We start from the raw sequence: 14027 nt of genomic DNA on the forward strand, positions 1-14027 counted from the left end.
TTTTTTGGTCAAGTAGGGTTCAAGTCTCAATCTTAACATGATATCAGAGACAGGTTCCGATCATAGGTTCATGCCCACCGTTACGCGTTAGACTACCATATGAGTCACATGATATTATATTTCATGCTTCATATGTTTATTATTGGCTGTGGAGAAGTATGTTAAATGTCTCACATCTTGATTAAGTAATTGAAATTGTATATATGTATGTATATGGACAATCATCCCCATTGAGTTAGATTTTAGGGTTGACTTAAGTCCAAATATCAATCATCACATAAGATAAAAAAGAAAAAAGAGAGGAGAAAAGAGTCGTTATCCATGCCTAGCTCGACTCTTCCACTCATTATGTAAACAAAACAGGTTACAACTTTTATACAAGTAAAGCTGAAAATGAGCATTTAATGGCAAATAGGTTCGGCTTCCTCCAACTCAATGCCCTCATCGGCGAGCCTCTTCTCCTTGTACACATACGATCTTGAACAAGCCAAGAATACAAACAAGTTCAAAACACTTAAAATCCCCAACATACAATAGAAGTTATAAAGCTTCCCTTCGTTAAGGTTATCTGCTAACCACGGCTTACTCTGACCCGTTACTTGATGAACTACAGTCACCAAAATGGAGCTCAAGAAGAACCCTAGCGATATCGTACTTAGAAACAAACCCGTGCTCATCGTCTTCATTCCCTTCGGGCACTCCCTAAGGAAGAAATCAAGTTGTCCGATATACGTGAACGCCTCGCCGGCCCCCACCAATAGGAATTGTGGTACTAAACAAAAGACAGTTAGCGGTAGTGTGGCCTCGGGGTTGTGTGTAAGGCCGTGTGATCGGGCTACTTTTAGTCTATTGATTTCTGTCATTGCTGCAGCTACCATTGCAACAATTGACAAGACTAGCCCAACAAAAATTTTTTGTAGAGGAGTGAGACCATGTGGATTCTTTAAAACCTGCCTACATACAGGGACGATCAGCCGATCGTAGATAGGCACGGTCAACAGGATGCTACCGACGAAGAAAACGGTGAGGGACGCGGCCGGGATCTGGAAGGATTTTCCGATGTGGCGGTCCATGGTGGTTGCTTGTTGAACTGAAAACGTGGTCATTTGGGCGTATACAGTCCAAAACATTATCGTTGTGGCCCAAGTCGGCAGCATTCTAATCACTAATTTTACTTCTTCAACATCGGTTAATGTATTAAGGTACCATTTGTTTGCCACTTTGACGCCACTTTCGGGCACCTTGATTGCTGCCTTGTCCAGAAAACTACAAACCAAAACAGTCTCTAATAAGATGACATTCGTAGGAGAATAACAACCATGCATCGATCTCTCTTCGAATAAATATATTAACCTTTTAAAATGCAAGAACTGAAGATATAAATCTTGAATGATGTCCATGTCTATTAAATTCAATATTATTTAAAGAACTGACATATGATATTTCAAAGAATGGTAGATGCATCAGACACAAGACTTGACAATCTACCGGCTCGTGATCTTAAATTCTTCACTGTGTAAAATATGAGGCTCAGATTAATAAATAACAAGTTGTTGATGCATATCTCAATCATTTGTACATTTAAACAAATAATTTTTATTTATTGTGAAGGTAAAAATCGAAGCAAGATATTGTTAAAAACCAAAAACAAACTCAACCAAGAAGTAACGAGCCCACATGGACTGACATTTTCTTGACATTTAGCAGCACTCGCCCATAGTATTTCTGCCAACTGATTTCTTTATTATGGGAGTATATATAATGTGGTGGATATAGTATTGCTCGGTTTCCGAAGGATATATAATAAAATTTTGTCAATACTCAGGGAAAAAAACAGAAAAAAAAAAGTACGAGATATAATAAATAGGGCAGCGCTTAAGTTGTTGCCAAGAACTCCATGCAAAAACTTAACTAATATCATTAACTTGAGGATTATAAGTTATTTGCATCCAGCTTAGAAGAATGAATGTTCAATTATAATGTAATTTTTTTAAAAAAATTCTTTTCTTACATTGACCGATCAAGGTGATGCTTGAAACAAAGTAAATGACCTTTTGTAGTATCTAGCTGCGGATGTCCCACGCTGTTTTTGAACCGATGGGGTGAGAATAGTTACTGTTTAATTGGTTGAAATATTGCCATCAAAATTATAAGGGATGGGCCACTCTATGATTCGTTTCCAGCTTTGGCCATAAATTAATAATCTATAGATTCGATCGTTTCATATATTTCATTTCGCCAATAATGCACACTCGTAAACTTTATCAATTTATTTTTCTAATCAGATTAAGCATTTATAGCTAAAGACCTTAGTTATGCAATATTAGAAACAAGTAGAAAATCTTGTATAAAGAGATTACGTTACGTTACATTTAATTTGACATATTTCTATAAAAAAAAAATCAAGATTACAATTTTAAGATTATATAAAAAAAATGTTGTGGGTGTTAAATATTTTTTTTCTACGACATTTTTCTGTAAATGACAAATTATGTGGAGTTAGACATCATACCTGTAGTTATTTTCTTACAATATCTGAGTGCTTAATATTTCAAAGATTATAATAAAATATTTTTTATAACCTATTAAGAGTCTAATATTTTTTTCCTGAAATTGGGAATATAAGATTAAAAAATGATTTAGAATATGCATAAAGGTTAAAGATATAGCAAAGAATGGATAAAATAACAACAAAGAATGGGGATGTCAGTTAATACAGTTAAAAAAGTTTGTTTGGGCAAACTCACCGGAACTCCTTGCTGTGTGGTAGCTTTTGCTTCATCTTGCTACCATATCCTTCATCATCAACATTGAACAAAAGCGAAGGGTCTGACGGCAGTTCCAAGTATCTCTTCCGCCACGCCGCCACAAAAACCGAGGCGATCTGTGTCAACGGACTGCCCACAAGTTTCTTGATACGATAACGTTTCGTCCCCGACAAGAACACCATCCACCCCACGATGATTATGCAGGCACAAAGCCCATATCCCCAATCTCTTCCTAGATTATCTTGAACGTAAACAAATACTGTAACAGCTGCCAGTGCCCCAACCATTATGAAGAAGAAAAACCAGCTAAAGAATTTGGTCATCTTTTGTCTCTCCTTCTTGTCGGAATCATCGAATTGATCGGACCCCAAGCCCGAGACACTGGATTTGAGGCCGCCGGTGCCGAGAGCCGTCAGGTATAGGGCCAGGTAGAGGGCTGAGAGCTGCTTGCTGCTGGCTGGGATGCATGATGGGCTTCCGGCGGTGCACTTCGGTGGCCGGAGACCGGGGATTATGGTTGAGATTGTCAGGATTGTGACACCCTGATCAAGAAGATACAAATATTAACCAATTGTTCTGTTTTCAACCAAGATATTATATTGTTTAATTAGTCTTGATTGTTTACAGTCTATGATCGATTCTAATTCTATATTCCAGTTTTCCTCTTCACAATCCAATTTTAAAGGAAGTAATTATTTATACTAAGATGAATGATTCAACGGAAAATTTTATTCTCAACTCTTTCTATTTTCCTCATCACATTAAATAAAAATGCACCAAATTTTCATGGAAGTCTGTGTGTTTTTGTAGCCGTAAGTTATACAAAATCTGTCACACAGATAAAGGGCTAGCTTGAGTCTTTCTTCTTTCACAGATAAAAGATGAAAAAGGTAAGAGAATTTAATCAGGCGACGAAATCAAGAAAGTATACATGTATATTTTTGGGAAACAAGAAATTATATTCTTGGAATTTAAGTCGCAGTGTAATTACCGTTGCTTGAACGATGGCGAAAATGGCGATGGTCAGGTACCTGCAAACAAGCACAAAAATGGAACCTTATGGAATGTCGACAAATATAACATATAATATTGTAGTTACCCCCGTAATCTAGCATTTTTAGAACACAAAATATTAAAAAATTAAAAGAAATTCACCTCCCCAGAAAAGTATCTGCTATGAACCCTCCAAGCAAACATAGCATAAAAGAAGTGCCAAGAAAATTAGTGACATTGTTTGCTGAGGCAGCATTGCCCAAGTGCATGGTTCCTGTCAGATATGTCACCAAATTCACCGCTATTCCTAGCGTAGTAAATCTCTCACACGCTTCAACTCCTGTTCTCACAAACCATACGAAAAAATCCAACTCTATCAAGCTTGTGTATGATATTAATACAGAAAACATATAACAAATCGTCGTGACTTTCCAAACAAAAGAAATTTGATATAAATGACCTAGAATCATGGCGGCGCTGGTCCATCCGCCGGATTTGGATCTGACGGCTGGACGGCCCTTGTAATCCCAGGCATCGGGGAGAGTTTCAGCCTCTCGTTGAGTTTGTGGGAGTGCCATTTGTCAGATCTCGGTTTATTATTATTATTTTGGCCCGTGAAATGTAGTTTGTGATATGAAGAAAAGCTTTTGGGACAATGAATGTATTTTGCTCTTCAGTTTGGGAAAGAGAGCAAGAGTGGGAGGCAACTGTAAACTTTTAACTTTCCGAGAGATTATGAGCTCCGAGGAGAGTTTCTTGGTCTTTTTATAGCAGTAGCTCTCCAGCTGACGTGACATTTAAGGACACAGATACATTGATTTTTCCATCACCACTCTCGATATATTCTTTTTAATTAATGGAATTAAACTGGCATATATATTATTACACGATCAGCCAAAAAAGAATGGAGAATAGAGACATCCCCACCTGTATATTATTTTCTTGAAGTAATATTTTGATTAGCCACTAGTTTATAGATAAGCGTGTGCTTAATTACATTAACCACACATCTTCTTTTACAGCCCAAAGTAAATTGTCGATATTTAGAATTTTTCATGGAACAGTCCAAACTTCAAATGTTTTGGTTATATAATATCGAAAATAATCACTTTTTATGTGCGGATGATTATTTACGACGTGTGGCTAAATCTTTTTCTCATTTTTACGAAAGTAAAAGTTTTAATATATAGAATTGCGATATGCTAAATATTTATTATAGATTTAAAATTGGGATTTCGATGTCCATGCATTCTCTGGTCGACTTAACGCAGTAACAGTGGGCATTTAATGTCGCCAATTTTACAATTCATTGAATTGGGAATTTGCAATACGACACGAGCAGGCAATATTTCACCCTACACTGTGGGGCGGTGTCCATACGTAGATCCATGGTCCAGATTTAATCATAAGTATACGAGGTTCACTATTTTTTTTTAAAATCACACATGGTTAAATCTGAACCATCTAAATCCTGTGGGTCACTTGGATCAGCACCACGAGCAGTTTAGGCTCAACTGGCAAGAAAGTACCACCCACGGGTTTCGTTGCGTCAAATTCATCTTTTCTGTTGAAGGAAACAACAAGAAAAAGTTTAGTATGAATTTAATTTTAGTTAAATTTATTTATTTTTTACTTTCTTTTCTCACATGAGTGCACTGTTCGGTAAATGATTAGGCATTTATTTATTTCTAAGAAAACAATAAGCACACTGCTCATTGTTTTTAAGTAAATTTATTTGGCGAAAAATTGTGTGAAACAGTCTCACGGGTCGTATTTTGTGAGACAGATATCTTATTTGAGTCATCTATTGTGATATCCTTGTCCCTCATTTTAAAAACTAAAGTTTTAAAATAAGTTTATAATGAGCTTACAATAGACTTCTATAGCAACTTGGGTAAATCATTTTCGTAAAAGCGAGAACGAATACGAACTAGTTGGTATAGGGGCCTATTGTGCAATCACGCAGACGTGGGCCAGGACTCGGGACGTGACATCCATGAAAAAATATTACTTTTTATGCTAAGAGTATTACTTCTTATTGTGAATATCAGTAAGGTTGAGTCGTCTCACAGATAAAGATTCGTGAGACCGTCTCACAAGATACCCACTCATTTTTATTTTGTTGAGTTCAATTTTTTTTTACCAAAAAAATCGAAGTAGTTTTTTAATGAGATACAACAGATTAAAAAAAATTAGTTTTTTTAATCGTAACAGGCAGTGGTGCTCCACACACAGTGTGAAAAATTTCTCCATAGTAAAAAGAGGAATACGTCCAAATTCTCATTTAGACCTCCCTCAAATCATGCCCAAAAAAAATTTACTGCATCGAAATGTAAAGTACACCGTAATGTCCGTATAAAAATACCGGATTATGTGATTGTGAACTGTGGAAAATAATTACAATAGTTTAAAATTATGTTGTTTGATGGAGAAATTTTGAAAAAATAAGGTATGGAGATAAGCACAATTAACATTCGAAATTAAAATATTAATATGATCGAATATTTAGATGATCAACTGATTTACTACAGAATTTAAAACGTCTTATATAAAACATAAATGAGGGAAACACCATTTTCATTAATACTACTATTACTAGCGTCCATCTGCATGTAATGCATGCATACATATTTAAAAATTTTGTATTATATAATTCTTTTTTTGAATTCGAAAGATTATATTAAAGTTAAAGTTGAAAATCATTTTATATAATACATTTTTATGTTATGAGTGATGATTATTTAATTTAAAAATTCAAATATTTAGATGAAAATAAAAAATATTTTGTTAAGATATGATGTATATAGATTTATACAAATTTACTAAAATAAGTTTAATGATTTTTTTATTAAAAATAAATTATATTATAATATAAAATATGGTATTTTTGATTTATTAAAAAACATATCATGAAAGCAAAAATCAATTACTTATATACTCTTCAACTTTAATAATATGTATATGTGTGTCCGTTTGGATAAGCACTTTAAAAACATTTTTAATGTTTTATAAATTAAAAAACTTAAAAAATGTGTTTGGATAAGATTTTTGTAAAACATTTTGAAAAAGTGTTCTAGAAGTATAAATTTTAAAGAACAAATAAGATGCGCTTTTTTGATGGTTTTAGAATTGAAAGCAATGATAGAAAACAGAACACACTATTTTTTAATTGTAAAAATGTTTTTATAAAATAGTTATGCAAACACATTTTTATTCTTTAAAAAACTTTAAAAAAATTCATATTAAAAAAAACATTTTTATAAAAATATTTTGTAAGTATTGTCCAATTGGAGATATTAAGAATAGCTTAAAATATAAAATTATTTCCAAACTCCTAACATAAGCTAGCAACGGCCCATTTTATTTAATTTATGGATAAGAAGCGTACAAATGTCAAATAACATATAGCTGATTTTTTTCCCCCACGAAATCGTTTAATTTAAACGTCAAAATACCAAAAACACCATAGTTTATGGTGGTTCATGAAGCGAATTGAAGTAACCAATTTGAAGAGGCATTGTAGAATATTCCACTCGTAATATAAAGAATTTTAAGAAAATGTTTGTTAATGAATTTTAAAATTTTAATTATTTTCAGATAATGAGAGAATAAATGGTGGGCAATAAGTAGATGTCTTGTTCAATCTCAATCAGTGGTACCTTAGGAGTGGAGAAAAATATCGAATTTTTAGTATATTGAAGTTCGTACCAAAAAATATCGAATTTTTTGAAATTTTTTGTATACCGAAATTTTCGGTACGGTATGATGCCATACCAAAATATTCAGTACGATAACGATATGAAATTTGAAATTTTCGGTATATACAGAAATACCGAAATAATATGTATAGATTAAAAATTATATAATATTTTTAAATAATAAAGTTAAATTTTTTAAAAATATAAGGTATTTTTTTGGTATAAAATGATATAACTCGATATCATATCAAAATAAATAATTTAACTTCGTGTAAGATATCACATTGTTCGATGAACACTAGATGCTGTCGGAGTAAAGGATCGTCAACAAGGGCGTTCTAGTGCGTTGTAGAATCTTATCCAAGACTTGTATCATTTGATGATGCCATGTGTATCGCCAGAAACATGTAAAGTGTATGGCTAACCCAATACCGAAAGTTTCATAAGGGGACTGGAGACCGGGAAGCTCTACTAGAAAGAATTGGCTGAGAGTTCCAAACTGTTATTTCACAACTCTTTCAGCTGTTTGGACTCATCATGTTGGAATAATCCAAATCAAAGTTCAGTGAAGCAACTCGACTAATAGTTGAAAATTTAAACTGTTGAGAAGTATTATCTATGTCGTCTAACCTTACAACTAGCTAGAGGATTAGGTGTTGGGTCTCGACTTGTTAAAAAGCTGATAGGCTTCAGAAATCAAAGGATCTCAGACATTATTACAAAGATAGCGTACTGAAGAAGTCGCACATGTTGCAGTTGGTGTTTATTGTCTTGATAGATTTGTTTTGAATATATTTTTCCTGATCTCTTTGACTGTCTTGAGGGATTTGTTCATTATTGGTGATAATTGGTCTTGGAATTACAAGAGAATGAATTTTTTTATAAATACTTTCGGTATGACGGTACCGAAAATTCGATACGATAACGGTATCATTTTTTTCATAACGATATTTTCGATACAGAATGTAATATCTGAAATTTCGATATGATATATCGGGCTGACAACTTCTAGGTACGTATTTGCGATGATTAGATTCTAGTGGTCCTTAAATTTCTTATTCTTGATAAGTATCATAATTTCTATGCAAGGTGGGGAAAACCTTCTTAATAATCATCATCACAAATACCTCAACTTCTTTTATGAGATAGTATCATATATTTTTATATGTAAGACAGATAACAATGTCCATAATTATAATAATAAATAATATTTTGACATAAAAAATAATATTTTTTTAAATATGACTTAAATAAATATCTATTTAGAAAAAATTGACTAATAATATCGTTCTTAAAAAAATTGTATAATTGAGTAAAGTTACGTGTCCGGCTACTAATTAATATAGCAACCCAATAGCATGGACGTTTGTTTGAGATAAAGGGAAGATAAGAAGCATACTAGGTCTCTAGGTGTAATGCCCGAGATTTTATACCGTGTTAAATTACGATTATTGATTTTTAATCGAGATAATTATGAAAGGGCTAACCGAGACACGAAATGAGATTGCGTGTGAAAATAGATGTGCGAGGACAGTAGCATCGGCGCATATGCGCGACCGGGATGCGCGCACATGCTCCAAACAGGCAGAAGACCTCGCGCATATGCGCGGAAGATGTCGCGCATATGCGCGAAGCCTATGCGAGGAACTCCAGAGAGTCTCGCGTAAATGCGCGGAGATGAGTCGCGCATATGCGCGAGGCAATGTGCAGGATACGCGCGGAGACCGAGTGTCTCGCGCATATGCGTCGATTGGTGTCGCGCATATGCGCGAGACGTGTGCTACAAACATTGAGCCACTCGTCCTTATGCATGTTACGTGTATATATATATATATACATGCAACGCTTTCCTCAGAGGAAAGAAAGGAAACGAGAGCTTCCGGGGGAATTACGTTCAATTCGATTTGCGATCAATCCGTCTGTCCAAATTTGAATCCGATTACGGCACCGTGTTCCTAGCAACGACAGCTACAACAGGACGTAAATTTTGTTACGTTTTGTTAAGATTTGAAATTATGCTATGTCCAGAATCAGATACGATTCATATATAGTGATCTTGACATAGTAAACATCATAGAATCGAAGTCAGATTAAGAAAAAGATTGATTATGGAATTGTTATGAATTTCAAAGTTAAATTGACTGAGATGTGATGTCAGATTCGTACAGTGGTTGATTGTAAATGATTGGAATTGGGATAGACTGATATAGTATTATCAGTATCGCAAGATTGTACTGTTGTACCGTCAGAATTTGATAAGACGGGGATGTTTTGATTTGAATAGAATATTGATACAGTATATTGATATTGTCATTGCCAGATTGAACATTGACAGGCTTTGAGTCGAGACTTCGATTGTATCAGAGCGACATCAAGAAAGGTATAAATAAATGTTGATTCGGGATTGCACAACTCGAGTTAGGTTTGACCTGAGTTTCCCAAAATCACATACTTTATTTTATTGCATTGATAATGGCAGATTATCAGATTGATATGTTTAGTCTATTGAATTATAGTAGAGCCAGAGTTTGAGTCTAGGGCAGATCAGCCTAGCTAGGGCAGAACCGCCGAGTCTTTGTCAGAACCGCGTAGACTCTAGACTTACGGTGTATCGATGAGCTTAGATGTAGATCGACGTCTATTGTAGACATTCGATACAGCATACCAAAGTCTAAATTAGATCGGGATCCCTAGATTAGAAATAAGTTGAGAGGAGATAATAAGTCATTGACTTAAATACAGATTCGTATTGATTCATGTAGTCAGATTAGATACATGTTTTAATGTTTGTTTATGCTTTTATATATGTTTTATATGATTGCATTGATACATTGTTTATACTGGGATATTTATATCTCACCGGAGTTATCCGGCTGTTGTCTTGTCTGTATGTGTGCATGGCAACAGGTGGAACAGGTTCAGGGTCACAGAGGTGAAGAAAGATCGAGTTAGAGTGGAGACTACGGACTTGGACTAGAGTTAGGGTTTAAACACTTGTTATATAGTTGTTAAACCTAAGTTGAGACTGATTGTATATAGTGCAAGATTTGTACTTTTAATACTGACGTGTATGGTAAGATGTATGCCATTACGTTTCGCATTTTAAAAAAAAAATTTAGACCTGTTTATTATAATTTATTAAATTAGTCCCAATGACGATTAATAAGATGATTAGCGTCCGGGTCTCCACAACAGATGGTATCAGAGCGATAGATCCTTTAGACTGAGATAGAAGCTAGTGAGCGGGGTAGATTGAGATTTTTTTCCTGCTTTTGAATGCTAGCATGTCTTACTGCTTTAATACATGTTACTTTTTTATCTGATTTGATATAGTAATATGTTTTATTGAGAATGGATCAGCACCGTTTCTAGATCAGCAGTAAGATGATCAGAGGAGGACTGAAGTTAGTTGTTATATTTGAGTTACTAATTCTGTTGATAATCAGATATGCCTCCCAGACGAATCCCAGAACAGGGTAGTACATCAAATCCTCCGATGGATGTAACACCGACTCCAATGGAAACGTTACTGAAACGATTTCAGTCATTTCATCCACCAACTTTGAAAGGAACAGAGAACGCTGTGGAATGCGAGAGTTGGCTTGATGATATTGAAATGCTTTTTGACTCATTGGAGTATACAGATGAGAGGCGAGTTCGATTAATTGGACACCAGTTACACGATGTTGCTAAGGACTGGTGGATTACTAGAAAGAGAGCCATGGAACATAGAGGTACGACTATTACCTGGAATATATTTAGAACTGAATTTTACCAACGATTCTTTCCAGTGTCGTACCGAAAGGACAAAGAGGCAGAGTTTGCTAATCTAAGGAAGGGACAGATGAACATAGAAGAATACGTGTCCAAGTTCTCCACCTTGTTGAAATTTGCTCCACATGTGGCTGACAGCGAGGAAGCTACTGCTGATCAGTTCATCAATGGTTTGAACCCAGATATTTTCACATTGGTGACCACAGGGCGACCGAATAACTTTACTGACGCCCTGAACAGAGCCAAAGGAGCAGAAACCGGTCTGATGAGACAGAAAGGGGCTTCATTTGTGCCTCCAGCACCGAGACCACAGCAACCACCTCCCAGATTCGAGGGTGGCAGCAACAGTGGAGGGAAGAAAGAATTTTTGAAAGCCAAAGGAAAGCAATTCAAGAAACCTGGCATCAGTTCTTCCAGCTCCGGTGGTTCCAGACAGAGCCAGAGTTACACTGGAGTTTATTGTAAGACTTGTGGAGAAAGACATGCAACTAAGCAATGCCAGGGGGTGACTGGTAGTTGCAACATCTGTAAACAGCCGGGACACTTTGCTAAAGTGTGTCCACAGAGAGGGTCCCAAAGATCTCAGGGAGCCGAGTCATCGGGATCAGCAGCACAGACTGAGAGACGATCAGCTGCTGTTCATACATTTCAGCCAGCGCCAGCTCAGTCACAGCAGAGGCCAGGAGGTAGCCAGAGTGGTATCCAGCCTCCTAGACAGCAGGCCAGAGTATTCGCTTTGACCGAGGAGCAAGCCCAGGAAGCACCAGATGACGTTGTGGCAGGTAACTGTTCTTTATGTGGTTACCCTGCTTATGTATTGATTGATACCGGTTCTTCACATACTTTTATTTCTGAACGATTTGCATTAAGTCATGCATTGCCTGTAGAGTCTTTAGCTACTGTAGTATCGGTCTCTTCTCCTTTAGGGACAGGTTTGATATCCGTAAATTCTGTAAAACATTGTGTACTACAGTATGACGGGAATGAGATTTAATTAGATTGCATAGTACTTGGGTTGTCAGATTTTGATTGTATTATCGGTATTGATATGTTGACCAAGTACAGAGCGACTGTGGATTGTTTCCACAAGTTAGTGAGATTCAGACCAGACATGGCTGAAGAGTGGAAATTTTACGGTAAGGGTTCTAGATCGAGAATTCCTTTAATATCCGTATTATCTATGACTCGATTGTTACAGAAAGGAGCAGAGGGATTCCTTGTCTATTCAGTAGATGTACTGAAGTCGAGTCCATCCTTGGCTGATTTGCCAGTGGTACGTGAGTTTGCTGACGTCTTTCCAGACGAGATCCCGGGATTACCTCCAGTTAGAGAGATAGACTTCAGCATTGAATTGATGCCAGGTACAATGCCAATTTCTAGAGCTCCGTACAGAATGGCACCAATTGAATTGAAAGAATTAAAAGATCAGCTGGAAGATTTACTGGCCAAGGGGTACATCAGACCGAGTGTTTCTCCTTGGGGTGCTCCGGTATTGTTCGTAAGAAAGAAAGACGGTTCCATGAGACTCTGCATCGACTATCGACAACTGAGCAAGGCAACGATAAAGAATAAATATCATTTGCCTCGTATTGATGATTTGTTTGACAAGTTGCAGGGTTCTTCAGTATATTCCAAGATCGATTTGAGATCTGGATATCATCAGCTGAGAGTCAGAGATTCTGATATCTCAAAAACAGCATTCAGAACCAGGTATGGACACTATGAATTTATTGTCATGCCATTTGGTTTAACGAATGCTCCAGCAGTGTTTATGGGATTGATGAACGGTATATTCCAGAAATATCTCGATAATTATGTGATTATATTCATTGATGATATTTTGATTTATTCAAAGAATATGAGTGAGCATGCTGAGCATCTAAGAACTGTGTTGCGAATTTTAAGGGCTGAGAAATTATATGCTAAACTGTCGAAATGCGAGTTTTGGTTGAGACAGGTAGTATTTCTGGGGCATATTATATCCGGAGATGGGATATCTGTGGATCCCAGTAAGGTAGAAGCCGTGATTTCTTGGCCAAGACCGACGTCAGTGCCCGAAATTCGCAGTTTCATGGGTTTAGCGGGATATTACCGTCGTTTTATTAAAGATTTCTCAAGTATTGCTAAACCAATTACTCAGCTGACTCAGAAGAATGCTCAATTTGTTTGGTCTGAAGAATGCGAGACCAGTTTTCTGGAGTTGAAAAAGAGATTGACCAGTGCTCCGGTGTTGACTATCCCATCCGGTACTGGTGATTTTGTGGTTTATTGCGACGCCTCTCACAGAGGGTTGGGATGTGTTATGATGCAGCGAGGGCATGTTATTGCTTATGCCTCAAGACAACTTAAACCACATGAGACTCGTTATCCAATCCATGATCTTGAATTGGCAGCCATTGTCTTTGCATTAAAGATATGACGACACTATCTTTACGGTGAAAAATTTGAGATATATTCTGATCATAAGAGTTTGAAATATCTGTTTTCACAGTCTGAATTGAATAATGAGGCAACGAAGATGGCTTGATTTGCTTAAAGATTTTGATTGTGAAATCAAATACTATCCAGGAAAGTCTAATGCAGCAGCTGATGCACTAAGTCGAAAGGTATGTTCCTTATCCTTGTCGACGATTGGTGTTTCAAATTTGATAGAAGACTGATGTTTGTCTGGATTAGCATTTGAAACAAATTATAGACCGTTGAGACTTTATACGGTGCAAGTAAAACCAGAGCTGATTATGAGAATTAAAGCGGCTCAGAAAGTTGATCAGAATGTACAGAGATCAATAGTGAT

The 14027-nt window shown here is 36.1% G+C and overlaps 1 protein-coding gene across 1 annotated transcript; it reads right to left on the reverse strand.

The window, feature by feature from the left end:
- Positions 1–223: 223 nt before the first annotated feature.
- Positions 224–4493, reverse strand: LOC142555733 (protein NRT1/ PTR FAMILY 6.3-like). The gene is made up of 5 exons (XM_075666796.1): positions 4222–4493; positions 3924–4101; positions 3760–3799; positions 2748–3310; positions 224–1266 (listed from the first exon to the last, which is right to left on the reverse strand). Exons 1-5 carry the CDS (start codon positions 4337–4339, stop codon positions 402–404), a joined length of 1764 nt encoding a protein of 587 aa, XP_075522911.1. The 5' UTR covers positions 4340–4493; the 3' UTR covers positions 224–401.
- Between the last annotated feature and the right edge of the window lie 9534 nt (positions 4494–14027).

The sequence above is a fragment of the Primulina tabacum genome, chromosome 9 (genome assembly GCF_025594145.1).
Source record: "Primulina tabacum isolate GXHZ01 chromosome 9, ASM2559414v2, whole genome shotgun sequence".
In the NCBI taxonomy this organism is placed as follows: domain Eukaryota; kingdom Viridiplantae; phylum Streptophyta; class Magnoliopsida; order Lamiales; family Gesneriaceae; genus Primulina; species Primulina tabacum.